Raw genomic sequence first — 24,445 nt, forward strand, 5'->3', positions numbered from 1 at the left:
GGGCAAATGTGAGGTGGCACCGAGTCTTAATGGGCTGATATACGGTTACAACTGCAGAAGCATTTAGGTGTCTTCCAAAAAAAGATGTAATATGTGTGAATGACAGCAGCTTTTGTAAATGCAGTTCTATTCATATAGACGTGTGCTTTACTGTCTCTACAAAAAGATGCAAAGGTGGAACTTTGGAGCTCCTTTAGAGCATTGAGTTGAGGTAAATCAAGCCTCATCAGGATTATCTAAGTGTGTTGGAGAAGCTTGATTTCATACGATCATGTTTACAAGCATCTTAAAGTCTTTAAAGTTTGACCTCCAATTAGATTTAAATGGTCATTGTTCTTTTTGTCTCACATTAAAGGTGAGTCTCTGGATACCACTATTTCTGTTTGATATCGAATGACTCTGTTACATCTCAACTGTATTGTTGATTTAAAGCTGTGGATATTTTTCCTCTGCAGTTATTTATTATGTCTCAGGTTCTGTAACCTCAAAAACAAACAAATAAATAAATATATAAAGGCTACATATGCAGACTGACATTTTAAAGACATTTTAAGCTGGATGCATTGTTCTGCACAAAAACCTTAAGAGACCCTGATCACAGATATCTTTGAACTTCCGTCATGCTCACAAACTGTTTGACTGACCGCATGCCTGTAATGTATCGCATAAGAAAACAGAACGCGATCGTTAAGATATATAGCGCGTGCTCTCGACGTGTGGATATGGCAGCTTTGGCTTGCGATAGTAATGAAACCAGTGCGCGCGTGCCTGTGGGTTTGGAGTTTGCAGAATCACTCTCCTGCTTCAATTCAGTCTGCAGGATGACACCTGGAGTTCATCAACAGTTACTGCAGCATCCCGGCGGTGATTCATTCTGCAGAAATGTAAGAGCAGAAGTGAACATGAAGTCTTATTGTAAGAAATGGCGGAGGAAGTATTCAGATTATTTCAGTGTACCGCATTTCAGTTATTCAGCAATTAATCCCAGTGGATCTCGCATTCAATTTTTGTTTTGTTGGTTTTAAAACAAACGTAGACGCCTTCATTTATGCAAATGAAGTGGAAGTCAAATACAATTTATTTGCATCAGTAACAGCTCTATTTATTTGATCAAACTGCTGTGAGCAAAGTAACTTTAAACAGCATTGGCCCAACATCGCTACTATCATAATCTTTCTATAATGTGCTCACACTGATGTTTCCTCCTGTGTATATTCATAAAAGAAAATCGTGCAAGAGTGCTTTTGTGGTGAGCTGTAAATGAGTGCAAGCTAGGTGTCCAACACAGGCCACGTATATCTCTTTATGAATGCACTAACACACCCAGTTATGAGCCGTCGGACCTGTCCTGGTATGTTTGTGTTAATGAATCCACTGTGGGTGTGGGTTATCAGCTACCAACACAGTGCTGCAGTAGATTTGATAAAAGATCTATTTGATAAAAGAATGCCAGCAACGTCAGTACTACTTTATTTATTTATTTATTTATTTATTTGCACAATGAGGGAAAAACAAGGAAATGAGGGCTGAAAGCAGCATTTATATCACGAGCACCGCAGCCCCTTTAAGGACCTCCTGGTGTTGCTAATATGGGATGTCATCCAGCTTCATGTCAAAAGAGGCGAACTATCCCTTTAAGAACCTCCTGGGTGTGGAAAATGGGAAGTTTTTTGTGCGTCTTTAGCCAATTGGTGTCGTTCCATTGCGTTTTCTGTCAAGTTCTTGCTAAACGCTTTGGGGTTTCAGTGTTGTTATGATATATCTGCTGAAATAAAACATACCAACTGATTCTGAGCCACTGGCTAAAAAAGCCAGCGGTTAGCGTCGAAATAGCAGAAATCGCCTCAGACGACGGTAAAGGAAAGAAAGAGTGTTTATGAAAGTAGGAAATATTTTGGAATGGGACGCGTCCGGAGGGGGATTTAGCCGCTCTTCTCATCACGACACTATAACGAGGAAAAAAGTGGCAAAGAGGATCAGGGTACTACAAAGCCGAAGTGCAACATCGCGTCGAAAAGAAGACGAAAGGGGGAAGTGAAGCTAAACTGAGCATTTTCACTGTTTACTGCAGTTCGCACTCCACCAGCGGCCGCTACAGGCTCCCCTCGGACACCATAGTTTTTGCTCCTCTGAGCAGATGGGAGTTTGGAGTCGCCTCAGCCGAGCAGAAATGAGCTGTGTGAGATAGACGAGCGTAGGCGGCGTGTCTCCAAAACAAACCCAGCGCTTCTATTGTCTAAAACCAGGTCGTGCAGAAGATGGGGCATCCTCCTCTGGAGTTCAGTGACTGTTACAAGGACAGCCCAGACTTCAGAGACACTCTCAAGAGCTATGAGTTGGAACTTGACAGGACGAGCAAATGTCTCAAAGATTTGATAAAAGATGGCAACAGTGTAATCACTGCAATCAAGGGTGAGCATGCTTACATCCTACCTCTCACTGACTTTGTTGTTTGGGGTTGTATTTGTGCGTTAGGAGTGTTGAGGGTCAGCATCAGTGGGCCTTTCTGAGGGCCTGCAGGATCCATGTGGGTGAGTGGGAGAGGCAAACTCAGGGAGGAGAACACCAGGGGTCGCTTTGAAAGGCCCCGTACCTGATGCAGATGTGCAGGAGTAACTTCTCCTTCTGCAGTATTTGCATCTCCTGTGTCACCTTGTCAGTGGTCTGTCTGCTGCTTGTTGGGACCGGTCCCACTGATGCCACGGAGCCGAGCCAGTGACACACTGCTGTACATGTGTATATTTGGGTCAGTATGACACCCACAAGGGGAACACACTGTATGTTTTGTTTGACTCACGTAGAAATCCTGAAGCGTCCAGATGGAATCCAGAGGAAAGTCTCATCATCATCTCAGTCTGTGATGATTCGCTGCTCATGCACCGGGGGTTTCTTACACCTTTAAGTATGATGTCATAGATGTTTGAAATATGCAGGCAATGCTTTATTTCCACAGTGAGGGAACAAAGCGAATATAAAGGATAAATGGTTCATGGAAAAAAAAAACAAAATGACTGAAAGATTGCAAAACAAGCGATTTATAATGTGTGATACGCCAGCCAAGTTTCTCTCCGGGATTTACTCGACAGGCTCTATTTGATTTGGTAATAAAAGCCAGGCATTGCAGGGATGATATTATTGCATACTGGCAGCATTTCATGCTTTATACTGCAAAAAAGTTTAGTTATATTAAGCCTGCAGTGCGTTAGCTGGGTCGATTTTACGGAACAAGATGAATTTGATGTTGTGGTTAATGATAAGTTGGATGAAACTTCTGGTTTCAGTTGTGTGTAAAAGGATTAAATCTTCTTTTTTACAGGCTATTCTTTGGCGGTGCAGAAGTTTTCCCAGACGCTCGGTGCGTTCCAGTTCGACTTCATCGGCGACTCCCTGACGGATGATGAGATTAACATTGGTAAGATAATACACACACACGCTCTGCTTCACAAACATTTACTATTTCTGTTTATGTTCGGAGCTGTGAGTTTTCTTTTCAGAGTTGCCAAATTCCGGAGGAAAACTTGGGAATGGCCCAGTGTTCTTTTCATGTTACAGCTTATGAAAAAACTACCCTCTGTTTGACCTTAATTCCTGCGAGGAACTGAAAAACAGTATGGTTTCTTAGAGTTTAAATGTGCACAGATGTTGTGTACGTTCAGGGGTTTTTGTGAAGGCTGTTGCACATTTGTTGTCTCAGCCACAGCTGAAATAAAAAGCTGCAAACTCTTTAATCCAGTCGTCGTCTTTGTATTTTCTTTCCCAGCTCAGTCGTTCCAGGAGTTCGCCGGACTTCTGCAGGAAGTGGAGCATGACAGGATGATGCTGGTGGGTTATCAGCTTCCTCCAAGCTGACTCTGCATCCTTTTGAACCCTCATTAGATGTATAAAACAGCATTAACGTATCATATATCCCGCACTAAAGACGCGATGACCACAGAGAAACTTGTCACGTTCTGTTAAAAAAAACTAACAAACTTTCTTTTTTTTTTTTTTAAGAAGCTGTTTGCACGAGTTAAAGTCGATATATTTATTAGTTTTGTCATAATACATCCAGATATAGATATTTTTATTGTGTAACTGTGTGGCAGAGTTTAGACCAATGCTGGGAATTATTTTGATTTCAGTTCCTCCTGTTTACTTCTTCCTTTTCTTTAGTGCTTCCATATTGTTCTCATGTTGATGCATTTTTCATATAGTTTTATCACTCGGACTGCTTTTGTTTAACACTTTACTGCGCTGTAAAGGGATACAAATCAAATGAATTACATGGTGATGATAGAAGAAGTTATTGCGGTTAGACTAATTTAATCTAAAATTAAAGCTTTAGGTGCATGAGGATCACCTCTTGAGGATAGTTTTAGCTTTTAATCACCTTAAAACTTAATTCTACAACGGCAGGCTGAATAAAAAGGCATCAGTGAAGATTTTATTGCATTAACAGTTGTGTGCTTTCATTTCCAGGTTCAGAACGCTTCTGATCTGCTCATTAAGCCCTTGGAGAAGTTCAGAAAGGAGCAGATAGGAGCAACAAAAGTGAGTGCTGTTCCCTCTAGATGTTGCTCTGTAAACGATCATCTCCTTGACCAAGGCTGCGGCTACACAAAAACGTTTTTCACTGTAAACGATACTTTTTCTTATCGTTTCGCTGTCGCGGCCACACGGAGCCGGCGTTCCCACTACCCCAAAACGATAGTTTTTGAGAACGGGTTCCAGAGTGGGAAAGTTTGAAAACGGCCTCGTTTCGTTTCCATTGTTACAGCGAAAACGTTTTTGCGTCAGTCAAACGTTGACGCTGTGAGACTTCTCTATTGTCTCACAGCGTGGCGTGACACAGTGGCGTGTGTACTGCATCGTTTCATCCGTTTTCGTCTGGACCTGAGTCTTTACAGCAGCGCGTTTCCGTGTGGTCGCAAGAATTTTCGTACCCGTTTTCAAAAAAAAACTCGTTTCGTTTTTGTGTAGCCGTAGCCCAAAAGACTTCAGTTCTTAGGTCGTTAGTGGAAACCCGTTGAGCTTCAGTAGCTTTCTTATTACATGTATTTATGAGTCAGATCATTGCAAACACATAGATCCTCCCTACACTGCTATTCACACACTGAACAGGATGCTTTAAGCCACTTCCCCAAAATGACTCACACCCAGTTTGCATACATGTTGCATGTGAAACATTCAGGCCCTTAACAAAAAATAGGATATAACTCTCCTTGTCATCCTTGACTGAACAATGGAAGTTTGCAGATATTATACATCTGCATACAAGTCTTACTTTTTCTCAGGTGATGCTTTCAAAGTCATCTTGAAGCTCTGGGAAATGATCCAGATAATTCATGATAAGACCTGAGCATGTGGTGATGAGACTGCTCTGACATGCTGAGACACTGTTGATATGAGTCATTTAGAAATGTGTGTCCATATTATTAGTTTTTATTTATTTATTATTTATTTTTTCCTTATTATATTATTATTATTTATGTGGTGACTGGGTCTGGGACTTGCTGTCCTCTGGCCTGCTTGTGCTGTTCCTGATGGGGGGGGGCATTGCCTCTCCCTGCTTTCACCCACCTGTGGGCACGTCTTGACTCCCGGGGCGTTTGCCCAGGGGCACTGGGGCATGCGCTGGCCCACTACGCTTGGCTGTCTGCGGAGCCTGGCCCTCCCGGGTACTGGCCAGGGCCTCTGCCGGGGGTTTTGGGGGCGCTCGCTCGGGCTTGCGGGGCCCGGTTCCAGCGCACGGCCCATGTCTAGGTGGCGGGTCTGGTGGACTGTCGCCTCTTGTCACCGGAGGGCCTCTGCCCTAAGCTTGTGGGGGCTCTGTCCGGGGGCTTCCTCCGCAGTCTTCTGGGTGGATGCGTGGTTGTCCCTACGGTGGGCTTCCCGGGTTCTGTGCTCTGTGGGGGCTGCTGGTGGCCTGGGTCTTGGGGCCCTTTCGGCCTGCTTCTGATTGCTGGGGGGGCTGTGGATTGTGACCCTATACACTTATACACTCATAATTAAGCACGGTTATCATGTGGCACCTGTGCCATGTGTATTACATGTACATGCACACACAAACACACACACACACACACACACACACATTGGCCCAGTAGCATGCACGCTAAGCAATTGTTGTGTTGTCCTGTGGTTTAAGGTCATCTGTATCCACAGTTGTATTATATGTGATTGTTGCTACTTGTGCTTTTTTGTTTGTTTGTGTGTTTGTTCTCTGCTTGTCTGCTAACAGGTGCTCCTGATGGCTCTAAGGCTGGATTCCCCACGAAGGCCGTGGATTGTCTTCTGTTTTTTTTTGTTTTTTTTTTGTTTTACAGGCGTAGCAGCTGGTTGCCTGATTTATTTATTTATTTTATTTTTCATCGTTTTCTCTGATAGTTTCTTCCTATTTCTGTTCCGTTTCTTTTTCTTTGCTCTCCTTCTTTCCCTGTCCCCCCGGTCCGGTTTGGCACTATTACATGTTAAGTATTGTAACAAAAATAAATGAATGAGCAGTTAATGGGCATCAAGGGGAGCTTTACATTCATAAAGCTTCCAAATGTGTGACATAAACGGTATTCAGATTACAATTGTGCTGCAGTAATGCTGGACAGGACAAGGGGTAAAAAAAAAAAAAGAAATTCCCAAGAATAATATCATCAAAAGGAACACACAATTCCTTCAAATGAAAAAAAAGAAATGTGTGTCCATTACAAAATGTGTGCGTCAAATGTCCATAAGAGCAGAATTCAATCTGATGCTCACTGCATGTCGGGCTCCTAATTACTGAAAATAATCCTTATGGATCTGTATCTTTTTTGTGTGTGTGTTGCATTTTGTAATGTTTATTAGGTGATAGCATCCTCGACAGTTGGCCTCTGAAAGGAATTTGTGATTTACATGAAAGGAGACTGTGCTAAATAAGTGATTTTTAAGAACCCTACTTGATCTAATCCGACCATACCCCCTCGTCTTTACCACATATATTCTGCAGGAAAAGAGGAAGAAGTTCGAGAAAGAGAGTGAAAAATTTAACTCCCTGTTAGATAAACATTTGACTCTCTCTGCCAAGAGGAAGGAGAGTCAACTTCAAGAGGTGGGGTGAAATACTACATCAACTCTTAAAGTGAGATTTGAAACATTTTCCTTTTAATCTGTTAAAATCTCCATGTTTTTTTCCTCCCTACAGGCCGATGACCTTCTCGACAAAGAGCGGGTGAATTTCTATGAATCCTCAGTGGAGTACGTGTACCAGATCCATCAAGTGCAGGACAGGAAGAAGTTTGATGTTGTGGAGCCGGTGAGTGGCTCCTCTGCTCTTCTGCTCTGCCTCTTTGCTGCCAAAGATGCACTGAGGATATTTACAGCACACTGGTGGATGATTACTCATCCATTTTGCAATAATGCCATCAACAATAATTTTGCAATAATAGCTCTTTTGTATGTAATTCATGCTTGGCTTGGACAGGTACTGGCATTTCTTCACAGCATTTTTACTCTGAATAACCTGACAGTCGAGATGACTCAGGACTTCATGCCCTACAAGCAGGAACTGCAGCTGAGTTTACAGAATGTAAGTAGAGTTGCTGACAGTTACAGAGATTAAATGTCCTCTAATCGGAAATCTTTAAGTGCTTTTTGTTTTTTTTTCTCTGCAGACAAGAAACCACTATGAGAGCACTTGTGAGGAGTTGGAGGAGCTGATGAAAAGAATGAAACGCCCATCCCAGATCTCCAAAATGCATAATTTTATGCCGATGGAGGGTTATCTGTACTGTCAGGAGAAGTGTAAGTGTGATGTTTATGCATGTGTTTTCGTTGCTTCTGTAGACGCGTTTTAGATCTAAATTGTTTAGATGAAATGATTTGATGTGTTTCTTCGTTCCGCCAGGGGCTTTGGGTGTGTCATGGGTCAAATACTATTGTAGGTATCACACCAAGGGGAGACTGCTGATCATGGTGCCTTGTGAACAGAAGCCTGCAACCAAACAGGTGCTTCCTCGCCACAAATGAACAAAATGAGTGCCTCTCAGTCCGCACTGTCTCAGGTTTATTACCTCGGATTGCTTTCGCTACAGTTGTTGGCTCTTCCTCTCTTCCCCCGCAGGGCCCTGTGCAGCTTACTTTGAAATCCTGCATCCGCCGGAAGACGGAGTCCATAGACAAGCGCTTCTGCTTTGACGTGGAAACCGTCGAGAGGTTAGCACAAACAAAACCTGTGAAACTGTGTGATGAGGCAACGCAAAAGCCTTGTGGGATAAACAGGTTCAGGCGGCGAGGTGAACAGGTGGTTTACAAGGACGGAGTGTGAAGGCTAAATGGACTGTAGCCCAAACAATCCCTGAACAATGGGCTGGCGCTGGAAACAGATGGCAAACAGTGATTTCAGGGGGAAGGAACACAACAAGCTCACATTCATATAATCAGGCCATATGGAACAAGAAGCCTTTTAATAACTAATTCAGCCTCGGGCTTTTGTCACCTAGCAGAGTTTATTTAGTTTTTTTTCCCCCTTGAAATCTGCAGAAATATTTGAGGTTTAACAGCAGCTTGATTTATGCATTAGGAGCTATTATAACTTCTCTGAACTGAAGTGAACATTACGAGGAGTCGGCTGCTGGTTAAACTCAAGGTGGCAGTGCAGTCTAGTGTAGGAAGTACTGCTGTGAGGTCAAGGCAAACAGAAACCTTCCTGAACCTACCTGAAGTGCTCCTGGCGCTTGTCCTAAGACTTTTGATTCAAGGAAGGGAATGAACACGGATTACTCCTGCAAAGCCCAGATATGCCAGATAGTTTGATCAGGTGTTCATTTGAAGTAGTTCACGTTTGCTGATCTGCTATCAGGGTTATCTGTTTAAGTGTCAAAAGTTGATCGCTGCATAAATGTCTAAAAGGTTTTCTAAGGCTTTACGTGGGATCAGCGCAGTTGGCAGAAAAAGCTCTCATCTCATTGCACGGTTGTTTTAGTTTAAGAATTGATCTATTAGCCTAAAAGCTGTAAAATCTGGCAGCCGATTGTTGTTCCTGCAGGAGACGGATTGCAACAGCGGGTTTTCATCATCGCTTTACGCTTGTCTTATTCATCTCATGTCCACATGGGATGCAATCAGACACTTCAAAGATGGGCTTTTTCTTCCCGGGGTGCTCTTGTTATTGTCTCTTACCGGCTTTACTTAGAAAAATGTGCATTATCTGTGACTATAACAAAGCATCTCACCGTGTTATGCTAATGTTACACAGTAAATCCCTTTTAAGTGCTTAGCTAAACTGCAACCTTTGGCCCTTTTAATATAATTTGTCACCGTTGCCGTAGGAACGCGCCCGTCACTTTCCAGGCTCTTTCAGAGGGAGACAGGAAGTTGTGGATGGAGGCCATGGATGGAAAAGAGCCCGTGAGTTTGTTTTGCTTCTCGTTGAGGATTAGTGGAGTGAAAAATGTTTTTTACTGTTGCATCACTCTTTTCTTCAGTGGTTTAATTCTGTTAAATCTGTAACTATGGGATGAGCTGGAGATGTGTAAGTGGACTGCACCCAGCGGGTTTTGGCTTTAAAAAGTTCCTTTTGTTGAACCCCAGACAGAGGAAATATTATGGTTTGAGTTGTGCTGTTTAAATGGCTTTCATTGATTTGTGTGTGGGGAAATAACATGGCTTTCAATAAGTCACTGCTTCCATGTTGCACAGATGAATTCATACAGTGTTTAGTTATTATTCATATTATTTTTAAGGTCCTAATGAAGCCTGTTGCTCCCATGTTCTCTGTATTCCGCAGGTTTGAAGGGTTGACACGATAAAGAAATATAAAAAGAAAAATGTTAATTCCTCTTTTGGTTGAAGCTACGAACACTTTGCTTTCAGCTCCGCAGCCCCGAGCAGATGGTCTCTGTGAGTTGGGTGTTGGTGAATGCTGTGGGCAAAGCAAAGGATGTGAAAATAACAAAAGGCACACTTTTCGGTGACCGCTTCTTGTGCAACTTCCCCCACCGACTTCGTCATGCAAATGTCACACTGAAGCTTTTACAAAAGATCGGCCCGAAATTCTCAAGCAAAGATCCAAAGCTCTGCAGGTTCTCTGGATTTCTGACACAGCAAACGTGCTGCTCTTAGTTCCCTGAATCTTTTTTTGTAATGATCATCTTGTTTCTGTACGTCAGTGCTGTCCTATGAAAGACTCTTGTTCTTACTGGGACCCAAATAAAAGCCAGCTGTGCAGAAACATTTAGTTAATTGACTGAAATGATAAGTAGGAGTTCTAACACTCTGATAACTATTGACTGTGGTCATTTTTAAGCAAAAAGCTCAAATTTACTTGTATCATTTCTTATGAGATCTATTTATTTGTCATATAGGATAATAGATTTATATAAAAGTTGCTGATTTGATGGTAGCCCCCCTCTCCTCCAGCAACATTCTGGTGACACAACTGATTAATTCACCATATTAGCTGCAGATCAATAATCAATAATGAAAATAACTCTTGAGCGCAGCTCTGAATCAGACTCTGGCTTTTATTTCTGTGATCTCATATGAATTGGAAAAGCAGTTAGGAACTTTGGAAGCAAGCCTCGACTAATGTATTACACTTTCTGACAGTGTTTTGGCAAATTCTGGCGCATTTCAAATCCAAGAAGTTGACACACTTTCCAAACACTTTATAAATAACGCTATTCTACACTTACAAACCGAAGTGGGAAGCCAGCGTGTGTTTCTCCAGAGTTTCCAAAGCAGATGAATGTTCTTGTTAGCCACAAATTAAAGTGAATTGCATGTCGGTGGGGGAAAAGGGTTCAAGTTTTAGCTGCTAGTGATCAATCATTTAAGTTAGATTTTAACCCATTTGTTGGACATCTCAGTGGAAATATCTAAACTGAACACACTTTGCTTTGGTAACAAAAGCTTCTCAAGTCCAAATCAGTAACAGCCGTCTACAAATACGGCGCCACGCTTAAGAGTCCCTGAACAAGACGCCTCTGTGTCCAGCTGCTCTGCAGGCGGCCCTAACCTCTGACTCCATTAGAGCGGGGAGGAGGAGAGCATCAAACTCGGCTTTGATATAAAACCACCACATGAGATAGGGACTGGGTCACATTTTGTGGCAAATATGCCTGCAAGTCGAGGAGCCAAATTGTTCTAAGATATGTTGTTATATCGTGTTACTATAATTTGCTAATACAGCAACCAGAAAATGATTCTCGTTGGGGCGGTCGGTGGCGTAGTGGGTGAAGCAGCCGCCCCATGTACAGAGGCTACAGTCCTCGATGCAGCTGGCCCCGGTTCGACTCCTGCACCGAGCGGCCCTTTGCTGCGTGTCTATCCCCTCTCTCTGCCCCCTGCTTCCTGTCTCTCTCGAACTGTCCTAACATTAAAGGCATAAAAAGCCCAAAAAAATACTTAAAGGGACATTATGTCATTTCTTCCCCCATCTAGTGGTGCAATTTTATTTTGCAAAGTTGAATGAATTTGCTCTCTAGCGCCTCAAGTTTTCAAATGTGCGCTGCAACTTCTTGAACTACGGCAAGCGGAATGTGTCAAGATTCAAGAAGCTATAGCTTCAGACTCAAGGTCCATACAAACAAAAAGAAATCAAGACACACAGTACAAAGGATTACATAACACACATACAACAACACTATAAATACAGATGACAGATAACATGTCAGATAACATAAGTTGACATAGCCTTTGGTGTGCAAGCAATGCAATTAGTCATATTCCGGGAGTTACCGGAAGTGACGTCGACGCAACGTTAGCATTAGCAGCGTTAGCAATAGGAGCATTAGCAGCGGTAAATAAACTCCCGGTAAACTTACAAACTTTCTAATGCCTCGTTTTGTGAGTTAAGAGCCAATGTGTACTACGGCAGAAGTTTGGTAACAATCAATGCATTATTAGTGGGATAATTTACGAGATAAAATCTATTTAGCATTTATTTTATTTTTTTTTTTTTTTTAAACTTTATTAGTAAATCAACAAAATAACAGTTTACAAATGTGAGCATAACGCCAAAAAGAAGATAGCCAGGGGGAGCATAGAATAATAATAAAAAGAAGAAGATGACCTTCATGATGCACTTACAAAAATAAAGCTAATGAACACAAAGACATATGTGCCAAGGAATAAAATCTATTTAGCATTAGCGGCTGTAATAAGCCATTTGGCGGAAATGACGTCATTTTGCCTGGCGGGGAAATCGCGATTCGAAGTGCTTTATGTCCCTCTCGGCACTTCGTCGTTTTTCATAGACCGGAAGGACATGGCGGCCTCCATAGAGCTTGTCCGCTCTATGTAGATACAGACAAGTTATTCTTCACTCAGGAGGATAAGTGAGATTTTTGACAGAAATCATTTTACACCAATGAGGACTAACTTATGAATGAATATGTTGATTTGAGCTAATAAATGACTTAATTTATTACATAGTGTCCCTTTAAAAAAAAAAAAAAAAAAGAGATTCTCGTGTAGCCTACTGACCTGAATAACTTTGTTCACAGAGGTTAGATGTCTGTGGATTGGATGTGTTGACTTGAACCATCATCTGGTTTTGCTCTTCCTCTCATTTAAAAAAAATGTATCACCTCAAGTCATTTCTTTCCACATGTTCCAGGGCCCTCACTCTCCTATTTTTTATTTTTTTTAATTTCAGATTTATCATTCCCCAATTCACAAGCAAGCTGAAAGTAAGTTGAAGTAAAGTTTAAAGTCTGAAGTCTTGATGGAATTCTTGTTTTCTGCTAAACGGGCTTTTTTTGTTTTGTTTGTTTTTTTTCCACAGTGGAATTAAATGAAACTGGATTCAAGTTTGTGCGAAAGTGCATCAACTACATTGAAACAAAAGGTAAATGGTGTCAGTGCCGACTGACTTCACATCTGTCACTTTTCTTAGTTGCCTGTTGGGGGCAGAGTTAAATCATTTGCTGATGCCCTTACTGTCTGCGCTCAAGGAGAAAAGAAAATGTCATCAGATTAGTTAGTCGATTTCACATTGTAAAGCGCTTTCATCATCACATCTCTTTCTTTTAGGCAGGTTCTCAGTTTTTGGTTAAGTTCTGTTTAACCCACAAACCTCGACACATTTAACGTGAACGGTTCGAATCCTGCATTCTGATTAAATGCTTAAGCCACCAGCTTTTAGTTGAATCTGAACTGTTTCTAAGTAAGCATTTCATTATTTCTGTCTCAGACCAGGTCTCAAAAGAAGCATGTGGCCCATTTCTACTGTACAGTATTTGTCTAAATTACATTCCTCTTGTTTTCTCCCCTTTTCTCTTTCCAGGAGCCACACAAGAAGGAGTGTACAGAACAGTTGGCAGCAACATTCAAGTCCAGAAGCTTCTAAATGCCTACTTTGGTAAGGAGTCTGAACATTGGCCTCACATAGCATAACATTCACTCAGTTTCCCTCATTCAGACTAATTTACTTCATCTGCAACTCTCTGTGGAGCCTGAGGGTGATTTTAGGCGGCGGATCAGCAGAAAAGCGTTCCATCAAGCAAGAGTGATGATTGAGAGCATAAAGCCAGAGTGACTGCTCTCTTTTAACCTCACTAGATCAGAAGGAAACATTTGACTTGTTGATGTATAACAATAAAACTATAATTAATAATGAAAACATTTTGAATATTCAACCGAAACGGACTGTAAATCAGGACTAATTCAGCCGTCATCCTGACAAGTCAGTGTACAGCTTGTAGCAGTTTGAATTTGTTCACATCTTTTTTAAAGTTTTTAACTTTATAGACGTGAAACTTAACCGGAAATCAACCCTTTTGACCTCAATTCAGAGCTGAGTTATTAACTCAAAGAGCGAGGCGTGGCCTCAGATTGTCAGTGTAGCAGATATGTTCTACATGAAAAATCAGCTGAGTCACGCTGCGGTGGCAGAAACCGTTTGAATAGTGTTTGCACAGGACTATAATAACAGGTTTGGTCTTGATTCGCTCTCGGATCGATATTATGCTGCTGCAACACACGGAATTCAGTGTAGAAAATTGATGGTTGCAGAGAAGATTCTTTCCGTAATGTTGATTTTGTTATTGTTTAATTTCACCGTCCCGTTAAAAACCAGTGTTCATCCTCGCGTTGAAAGGTCGGTGGTTTGATCCCAGCCTCTCCACATCTATAACCTCCAAACTGCTCCTGATGTCCTAATCTCTCTGCACCTGTTGAGCAACAAAAGAGTTCGATTGTCATTCTCTGATTAACGAAGATGATGACCGCTGTCATGGCACCTGCTTTATGTTTGCAGGTTTAGGTTTGGATGAAGCAGATAACACAAAGAGTTCCCAGCCTTTAAACGAGATAAAATGTTTATGATGGGGGGGTCGATGAGACACTTCCATTGTGATAAGAGTCCATTTGTAGTAACAAAGCCTCAGAGAAGCAACACCTGTCTGTTAATTGCTTTGTCAGGTTTCTTTCACAGTCTGGTGTGCAACTGGAAGGTTCACTCTTCCTCTTAACTAGCTGCAGTTAACACCAAATGGCTAACAGTCCAGGTGAGAGAGAACCTGGCAAACATGGTGGAGCATTGAGCAACAGACAGCATGAAATATAAGATAAATGTGGCTTTTCCTCTGTATTTGTTGGATGCATAAATAGGTAACTGTTTTTTACTAAGATAGCCAACTTAAATACTGAGATTGCAGGTAAGGAGTGGTCATGGCATCCACTTGTTATCCTTTTTTCATTGGCTTAAAGGGTGAAAACACGTTTTACATTGTATAACAGGGCTAGCATATGTCACAGGCTCTGAGTGCCCCTCTTTTTTTTTCTCCATAGATCCTACAAATCCAGGAGACGTGGACCTCCATAGCAGCGACTGGGATGTTAAAACCATCACGAGTGCATTGAAGTTTTACCTAAGGTGTGTCTGTGTGTGGAGACATTAGGTTTACGTGTCCCTGACATTTCAGGGATTTTGTTTTTTCCCAAAGAATCTTTTTGATTTTCCAACATTTTAAGCAATTTGCTGTCTCCAAAATGATATAATATCATTGTGTAACTGTGTTACGAGCAGATTCGTGGTCCCCTGTCTTGTGGCAGATGTTAGAAATTACACTGCTGTTGTGTTTACTGTGTGATCCTGTTTTTTTTTCTCACAGGAGTTTGTCTGAACCTCTGATGACCTACGATCTGCACAGAGACCTCATGTGTGCTGCAAGTAAGACCTGTTTGCAAATTACACGAAGCTAAGAGCGTGGCGCTTTGGTCACTGTGTGTCCTCTTTAAATTCTCCTCTAATGTTCTGACCTACAACCACAGTATGTCAAACATCAATAAAAGCCATCTGTTAAAAATGGTTTGTGATGTGAGACCGATCCACCAACTCGCCACGCATCTCGCTGATGAACTGCAGCGTGGCTTAGAGGCATCCGTAAATCTGCGCTGTGGAGGTCGCCGGCTTTTATTTCAGTCTGGACACTAAAGGGAATCTGAACCTTGTTTATTTTGGTCGGTCACAAAGCATTATTGTAGAACTGAGAAGGCAGCAAGTTTTACGGCTTCAGCCTCATTCTGTCAGGATTTTGCATTAAGGCAGCTGGAAATGCCATTCATTTGTTGCACGGGGGGGGGGGGGGCCTCTTATTTCACACTCTGACTCTGGGTGTTCATTCATCACTTGATTGAATACACTTTGTGTTTTCTGTTTGGCTCAAAATGTTTTCAGCACAGCTTAGCTTGAATATAATAAGATGAAATTAGGGAAATCTATGAAAAGGACAAATTCAACTTATATTCGTTGCTGTGTTTTTATTTAGCTGGCATCTTTCTTTGATTTATGCAGAACTAGTATGGCGTGTTCAGTGTTTTAGGTCCTTTTCTTTCTGAAATTGGCTTTCCTACGTTCAGCAGCAGAGCTTCCAGCCTCGGTTCCTTTTCAGATGCTCTATCCTGATTTTGTCCTGATATTCACACTTTTAGGATCAGCATTTTTATTTATTAAACTTTTCTGAAACTTTTTATTACATAAGAAGTTGTACTCGATCTTATCTTCAACATTTGCTTCCTGCTGCTCTGCTCCATCCCATTACTGGCTGGACAGGAGCTAACACGCCTAAAATTAAACAGGTGCACATAAATTAAGTAGATAACATTCATTTGTGTAGGTTTTATTATTTATTTTACTTTGGGTTCAGGACAGAAGTTCCCAGATGCAGTTGATTGGGTTTGGCATTATTTTCAACATCGAGGGGAAAAACTGTCTGTTTTTAAATGAGTTTTTTCTGTCACAGAGTCGGATAATTTGGACTTTCGACTAAGTGAAATTCATTCACTTACCTACAAACTACCAGAGAAGAATCGGGAGATGTTGGAGATGCTCATTGCACACTTGGTCAAGTGAGTACTTTACTTATCTCGTTGTTGCTTCCGGGAACCTTCTCTGAAATGAGCTCAGATGTTGTGTTACTGCCTGCGTTTAGTTACATTTTATTCAACCGAGCCTGGCACTTGTTGGCAGTGTGTGCAGCCACAGTGATGAAAACCTGATGACTCCCTCCAACATGGCGGTAATCTTTGGACCCACGCTCCTGAGAGCAAAGGAGGAGACGGTGGCGGCCATGCTTGATATCAAGTTCCAAAACATCGTGGTGGAAATTCTGATTGAAGACTATAAAAAGGTACGGCTGAAGCCCGAATGTTTTGCAGGAACAGTTTGATATTTCTTATTTTTATCGGTTGCATATCTCTGTGAGGAAAAGACTTTGTTGCAGTAGTTCCTACATGTGGATCGTCGAGCTTAACATAAAGAATGGGAACAGGGGAAATGCCTAACCTGGTTTATCTAAAGGTAATCCGAGCAACCCTCTTCCAGATGCTTTTGGAACGGTACAGGCCATTCCTGTGCATCGCCCCCAAAGTACAATGAATTAACATGATTACATCAGAGTTTTTTTTATACTGATTTATCAAGATAAAAGCTTTTGCACAGAAGCAGATCTGATTATCCTGCTAATGCTCAAACTCAGAGCTTTTTAAAGTGACTTTTGACCGGCGTCAGTGACTACGAGTATTTTTAGTTTAGTTTAGGAACTTTTCAGTTGTTTTTCATGTGAGCAGTTTCACTCCTTCTCTCCAGTTGCAGGCGTAAAAGCTGAAGCAAAGAGTAACTGTTGCTTTTCATGTGATTGCAGATCTTCAGCTGCATGCCGGAGGACAGCACCGCCCCACCTGTCCCTCCTCCGCGGATCACTCCAAGAAAGCGGCAACCCATCACAATTTCCAAGCGACCCGCTCGCACTCATCAAGCTCTTAGTCATGACCAGTTCCAGCACACAGAGAGTAATTATTAGCCTTCGTCACCCTGGCTGTTGTCATCATCCTCATCATTATCCCATCCTGTCTGTGCTGAGCATGCTGTAGATTTTTCTTTGTTTTTTCTTTTCTTTTGGGTAATTGTTGTTTTTCATAAAGACTCGTACCACAGCGTACACGCAGGGTCACTTCTTGACATTTTCTAAATGGGATTTATTGACGTGTGTGTTCGTACTTATCGTGATTATCATTTATTACTGAACCAGCAAACTGTTTGTCAAATGAAGTCATTTTTTTCATCTTCATGTATTCCCCTTTTAATGCTGGTAGAAAATCATTGCACTCCTTTTAAAAGCCTATTTCAAGTACAAATAAATGTATCTACTCTACATGTTTTTCTCATATTAGTCTTTTTTTCAAAGCGTTAGGCTAAATCGTGTAATTTTCTGTCTGTCTGAACCCGTGGTTAAGTGGGAGTGACTAGATCCTCACATAGACGGTGACAGAGAAATCTGGTGCATATGACGCTTGTTCTACCTTTACTGTGATATTTAACGGCTCTGAAGTAAATAAAAGCTTCTAGTTCAGAACTTAAGGCATTTGTTAAGTTTAATCAAATCATTTCACTGGAGTGAAGCGCTGCACCAGTGGCTGTGTTACAAGTTTATCTTAAATCTATTGATCTGAGTAATCTTAGGGACATTTTTCTTGTGTTTTTTTTTTTTTTTTTGGTGTTTGCATCAGATGAACATCAGAGGAAAATAATTCATATTGAACTGAGGTGCAAAGTTACAGAACTGTAAATATCTTTTCTTTGCAACAGATGGCCAGAATGACACCTCCATCAAGGACGGGGACGTCTCGGCCACCGTCGTTCCCCTAAAGCGGAACAAATCTGTAAGCGGTGCTCCACTTGTTCCCAGAGAACCTCCTCCAAGGCAGGCGTTAACACCCAAACAAACTAATCGTCAGGACAGGCAGACGGACTCTGATGTTACAAGGACAAGCGATTCAAGGCAAAAGCCAGATTCCTTCTCGGCAGCAAATGGGGAGTCTGGGGTCAGTGTGAGCAGGGTACCATCATTTCAGAGCAGAAAACCACCTCTGAAAGGCTCGCCAGCCAACCGAGAAGGTATGTAGAAGCCTCCTTTTTTTTCTATGTAAGCGATGATTGATTGCACGCTGTACTTTTCCATTGGCAGCTAAAGATATCTTGTTTTGTGTTTTTAAAAAAGGGAGGGTAAAGCCACAAAATATGCAGTTATTGGGAAGTCAAAGTTGTGATGTGGGGATATGACATCCAACTTTATGTGCTCATTGTCTCCTTATAAATGCCCATTCATCTTTCACACAGTTTATTGTGTGAGTGGTTCCACTCGTTCTGACATGCTTGTTTCATGAATTCATCCTCTGTATCTGACTCCCGTGCACTTTTAATACATACAAGCTTTATATATCTTGTTCTTTGTCAAACTGTTTCTTCAAAACTAACGAGATATTAAAATGAAGTATCACGAGTTTAGAAATAAATGAGAACATTTTGTTGGCCGACACCCTGGAATTAAAATAGACTTTTCATCTGCGAGTTGCATCAGTTTATCGACACTTTGAAAACGTCATGAAGATACAAAATGTTATTCTGGAACAAAAAGAAATTAAAAAACTTCAGCATGCATGAATACCCCCCCCCCCCTCCTACTTTGTGAAACCTCTTGGATTATGTCTAAGTTTGGCACTGAGATTTTTGTCCATTCCTCAAGATAAAACTGCTCCAACTCCCTTCAAGCTATGTGGGACCTGCAGGTGTGTGTTGAACTGAGGACGGGATGCTCCGGGTCTTTGTCATGTTAAAAGATTAACAGAAGGTGAAGCTAGACTTGAAAGAGTTTTCCTCGACAGTCCTCCTTCATTACTCCAGTTCTGACGCTTCCAGGTGAAAAATATCCCCACAGGATGAGGCTTCCTTTTCTCCCTCTGTCACGTTACAACAGGGATCAAGAAGAAGTTACATTAGTTCCACTAACTCTTTTGAAGTTTTTAAGGCTGACTTTTCCTACAAGCTTTGAAGGGAAGGGTGAGTTGAGGGATATTTAGTTAGGCTTGATCAGATATTTTTGATCGATTTTCCTAAATCCTAAACATTAGAGCTTTTAAAGCTGACTTTATTTTTGACTCGGTGATCACTGTGCAAGCAAAGTGGTAATGCTGGTTCTTGGGTTGGCTCAACTCACTGCTGTCTTCAGACAGTAAGTGTTGTGACTGAGAATGTGACTCAGTACTGGAAGCACACATGCAATTTCAACTTCTGTTTTACTTTCAAGCAGCTGTGGATGTTTTTGAAACATTTAAGATGATTGGGTTTTGGTGGGGTCTGCGCGGTGGTGTGGTGGTTAGTTCTCTCCGGGTACTCCGGCTTAGTCCCACTGCCCAAAAACATGCATGTGAGGTTAATTGGTGTCTCTAAAATTGTCCTTAGGAGTGAGTATGTGTGTGGTTGTTTGTCTCTGTGTAATTTAATGTGTAATAATTTCATGTGAATGCAAAAGAAAATACATCTTGACCCTCCGTGTATTCCTATAGCTACCGTTCGCCTCTCTTTTCGCCCCACTTTTCAGCAGAATCAGGCAGCAGCTCTTATTCCTGTTCTCCACAGTACCTGCAGCATCAAGTGTCAGAACGTTTTCAGCCTGCTGTTTTACAAGTTTCCTGCAATCCTTTTGTTTCATGTTTTTTCTGTCTCACAGGAGATGCTGATGGTCTGACGAGAACAAGGTCCACAGAGAAACCTGCCATTTGTAGACCCCCAGTCAGGCCTCCTGAGCCCCCCTCCAGATGCCCCACTCCACAGAAGCTCCCAAGTGCAGCAAGCAGTGAGGGCACTCTTACGTCTTAGTAAGTACACTTACAGAAGTCTCCGGCCTCGTGCTTTTGGGTATGCGAAAACAGGGCTGAGAGATTAGCACCAATACACGTGCAGTCGCAGGATTAACTGGTTTTCTTTAAAGAAAAACAATCAAATGCACAGTTTAAACAACCTGGAAATCATAGCAGATTTCCAGCTTTGGTCATCAAAGCCTTTAAATGCAGCCGGGAATACATGGCTTAAGTTCACCTGTATTACAATCGGAGGTAAACTGATGAGCTTTTAGATTTATAACTGCTATAATTGGACTTTAAGGAATGCTTTTGACATGAAAAAAGTGCTGACAGCAGCATCACAGAGACAGGTTTCCTATCTGAAATTTATCGTGTCTTCGTCTACAAAACCAACATTTATCTCTGCTCTGCAGTGTTGCATCAAAAACCAAGTTTTTTGAGAATGCCTCCAGGAACGTTGTAAGGTATGTGCAACCTTTTCTTTTTCTCTTTGCCTTTAGTTAGATTTATATGTTAACTTTAGCCATCAGTGTGACTGAGGCTACCTTTACACGGAAACGATCTGAAACCAAAACGCAAAAGTGGCGTTTCGTTTTCACTTTTAAATCTGCATTTAGACGAGCGTTTTAGGGTGAAAATCTGCGTGCATACGGAAATGCAAAAGTGTGTGACGTTTCATATTTATCGATGCAGTAAACACGCCAGATGGCTAGGTGGCAACACTACCAAGACCAAGTCTTTCTACTTTCTATGTGACGAGAAACGCAGTTTTGCGTTTTCATCCTTTACACGGTGGCGCGACAGTGGAGTGTTTTCAAGAATTCCACTCTGGAGGGTGGTTTCACTTTTTTGCGTTTTCATTCCCCCAAAACGCCGTTTCCATCTAAACGATATAGTGCATCCGCAAAAAGGTTTTGCGTTTTTAACCCGTTTTCGTTTCCGTGTAAAGTGCCCCTGAGTGAATGTAAACTCCTGCACGTTAAGACTTGCAGTGCTTAGGACTGTTTATTAAGACAATAAATCTGACTTCATTCTGGACTCATCAGTAGACTCCCTTCTGTCAGGGTGTTTGTGGGGGTTGTATCTACATCCCAGAAGGGACTTGGATCTGATCCCACAACCTCAGGTTACCTCTTTTCACTGGAGACCAAACTGCGCTCCCCATGAATGCAGATTCCTCTTTTGAGACTTAGGACTTTGTTTTGGGTAAAGGTTCTAGTCAGATGAAGGTTTGGATAAGCAGTGTTTCCTCTAGGTTGATGGCTTTGGCCTGTGTACACATGGCCTCCCTTTCCTATTCCATAGGATGTGGTGAATCCTCCGTGAGGTACAAGCTCTTTTATGATTCGCATGGATGAGCCAGGTTGAACTCCTCTCTGTTCGCTCTGCACAGACACACATTCGGGCTGTAGATGGAGAGTGTGGGAGTTTAATCAAATAGAGTTGCCTACTGATGCATCCATTGGTGTATGAGTGTGCATGTAGAAAGCACGTAGTTATAAAATAAGACGTGCTGTATGAGTGTGAGTGAATTGTAGTGCTTTGAGTGGCCAGTTAGACTAGAACAGCGCGATACAACTACAGTCCATTTACCATTTATATGGTTTTCAAAACAAGGCTGCAACCTCTGCTCACATAGCAAGTTTTTGGCCCAATCCCATGCTCTCGCTTTGGCCCTTGCCCTCCATTTTTTTAGAGATTGAGTCTCCTTTTTCTTTTAGGGGACAATTTACCTTCAATTCTGGTATGGGGGGTTAATATTTCGATTGTTACGTCACTACTTATTCTTGAGGGAACCTTAACTGTGCAAATCAGAGATGTGGGGCCAGTGCGAAGAAGATTTCACTCCAACGTGTCACATAAAAACCGAAATGGGGCTGTGAACCAAAAACTGACTTGTTTTGTTTCTCTTCAAACGTAGTCCGCCACCCTCCTCGCCACCGTCAGTTGCGAAGAATGTAAAAAAAGAGGTAGGATTGATTCTTACTCAGCATATTTTATGCCGTTCAGTCTTGCCCAGAATGTACGAAACATGAGACGCACTCTTTTGTGTCCACAGAATTAAGGTTAAGAAGAATTACAGCAGACGACGGCATGTGACCTCAACACATGCTGTTGGTGCACATTAAGCTGGAAGGAGTCACCGCTAATGAACTCAAAGGAACACTGAGGAAGCGGCTCTCCATGGAACTGAATGGACCCATTCGGTTCTGGTTGAATATACGCAGTGAGAACGGTGTTGTGAAGCAACACAACAGCAAAGTGTCTCTGAGTTATCGGCTCGTCGTCATTCCAAAGTTAAACTTCTTGTTGCATACCTGTTGAATTATCAGACCTTATTTCACCATTTTACTGTGTTAACGAGTTTTTAAATTTTTAATTAACTGCCACTCTGGCTATGACTTGTAATGTTAACATGTATTTTCAGCAGTGTGAAACAGCTACCCCAAAGAAGTGACTTTATCAACTGATTCTTTGTCAAATGTTAACTATTCTTCCAGATGTTAACTTCTAGAGTTGAGTTTACAAAAACTGTTGTCAGTGTATCGACTTACAAATGGCAAGAGATCATATTTCAGTATTAATACACATGAAAAAGGGTAGTAGTGAGAAATCTTTATTTTCTGGCAACAAACTGGACAAAATCTATGAATAAGCTATGTTAGCTGGTCTTAATAAGGTTTTAATCATGTCTGTCGTGTTCATTTTTGTCAGGTTCTAGCTTTTATTCCAGCCAGAGTAGTTTGAATTTACAAAGAATGTAATGCTAGCATTAGTTTAAATCTCATTTCCTCCCTTCTTACCTAATACAGGTATGTCAGGTTGTAGTGGGGAGCTCTGAGTTTTTTTTATTTCCCCAGCTCATATAAATGAATTTAATTTTTTAAAAAGCAGGTCAATGGTTGTAACAAAGTGGGTTGTTACAGTATGTGAAAAGAACACTCCAGTGCTTGTTTTTATCTCTGTTCTGTGTGTGGTTACTACCAGTTTGTTGATGTTACACTTCTTTATTTTATTTTTTTGATAACCCAACTTGAAAAAGATGATTTTTGCCTGTTTTTCCAAGACGCAAAATAAACATGAAAGGTCCTTGAAATGACTCGTAATTGACCACTTATTTATTTTCATTGTGCGCATCTCTTACTAACCTATGTTTGAGTTTTCAGTTGTCAACCTTTTTCTGTTGCAAATGCTCTTTTTGGACAGATTGTCATCCACAGTTTATTTTACCAGACACAGCAGGTGAGTAATATAATGTATTCACTTCTGCAGCGCACCGCCTCGCCACAGGGGTCCCCCAAGGTTCAGTACCGGGACCTCTTCTCTTTGCCATATACACCACCTCACTGGGCCAGATCATCCGATCACATGGCTTCTCATAACACTGCTATGCTGACGATACCCAGCTCTATCTGTCATTCCCACCTGACGAACACACGGCATCAGCGCGAATCTGAAACTGTCGCTCTGACATGGAAATGGATGAAAGCCCATCACCTCCAACTAAACCTCTCTAAAACTGAACTGCTTGTCTTCCCAGCCAAACCAACCTTATACCACAGCATCTGCATCCAAACTGAATCCCTATCTTTGCATTGCTAAACATAAGAAAGATCAGGCCGTACCTAACCCAACATGCCACCCAGCTCCTGGGGCAGGTTTCCTTCTATGTAGATTATTATTAGCTTTGATGCTAGCTGTAATGTTATATAATCATCTGTCAGTCACTTTGGATAAAAGCATTGCTAAATGCAAACATAAACATTTAGACCCATCAATCTTCCATCCTCCAAATGCAAGTCATCTTGTGAAACCTTTTCTTTTTGGTCATCAAAAAGTCTTAAACAGACACAGTTGGAGCATGTGAGATTTCAGCATTGGGGGTCATTTTAGCAGTTTAAGTTCAGAGACTATTTATAATATGAATTAAAGCATTCTTATACAGACTTAAGTGAGATTGAAATGTTCATCTATGTTTCCAGTCATTTAGACGGACTCCTACACTCATGAGCAGAGAGTTTGAGAAAAGAATGAAAAACAAACATGATTGTAGGAGATTTACTCGGTCTTCAGAATTGTTGTTTATGCAAAACATATGTCAGAAACATTCTACACACATTGTTATTGTTATTCTATTTTTGTGGTGACCTGCCCTTGGCAAAATGTGTTCCCTAATTCTTCACTCCAAGCCAAAACTTCACATTGTAACCCCAACCCTGAAATCAAGTGCTGACCCTGAAGCAGCTTTTTCAGCATTGTGGTTCCCACAAATTTGCCAGACCCCACAAGCAGAATGAACTTCTGGTTTCAGACTCCACAAATACAGAAAAACAAGACCATGCAGACT

General features: G+C 41.6%; 1 protein-coding gene across 1 annotated transcript; it reads left to right on the forward strand.

The window, feature by feature from the left end:
• The first annotated feature begins 1,693 nt into the window (after nucleotides 1-1,693).
• Nucleotides 1,694-23,194, forward strand: ophn1 (oligophrenin 1). Its single transcript, XM_075487955.1, has 24 exons — nucleotides 1,694-2,412; nucleotides 3,317-3,412; nucleotides 3,761-3,822; nucleotides 4,459-4,530; nucleotides 6,962-7,063; nucleotides 7,157-7,267; nucleotides 7,436-7,540; nucleotides 7,626-7,755; nucleotides 7,859-7,959; nucleotides 8,075-8,166; nucleotides 9,282-9,360; nucleotides 12,611-12,644; nucleotides 12,740-12,802; nucleotides 13,241-13,315; nucleotides 14,746-14,830; nucleotides 15,069-15,127; nucleotides 16,200-16,305; nucleotides 16,427-16,586; nucleotides 17,100-17,247; nucleotides 18,044-18,352; nucleotides 19,965-20,112; nucleotides 20,511-20,561; nucleotides 22,019-22,067; nucleotides 22,157-23,194. The coding sequence occupies exons 1-24, from the start codon at nucleotides 2,259-2,261 to the stop codon at nucleotides 22,160-22,162; spliced, it is 2,397 nt and encodes a 798-aa protein (XP_075344070.1). The 5' UTR covers nucleotides 1,694-2,258; the 3' UTR covers nucleotides 22,163-23,194.
• Nucleotides 23,195-24,445: the final 1,251 nt, after the last annotated feature.

The sequence above is a fragment of the Odontesthes bonariensis genome, chromosome 16 (assembly GCF_027942865.1).
Source record: "Odontesthes bonariensis isolate fOdoBon6 chromosome 16, fOdoBon6.hap1, whole genome shotgun sequence".
Taxonomy (NCBI): Eukaryota; Metazoa; Chordata; class Actinopteri; order Atheriniformes; family Atherinopsidae; genus Odontesthes; species Odontesthes bonariensis.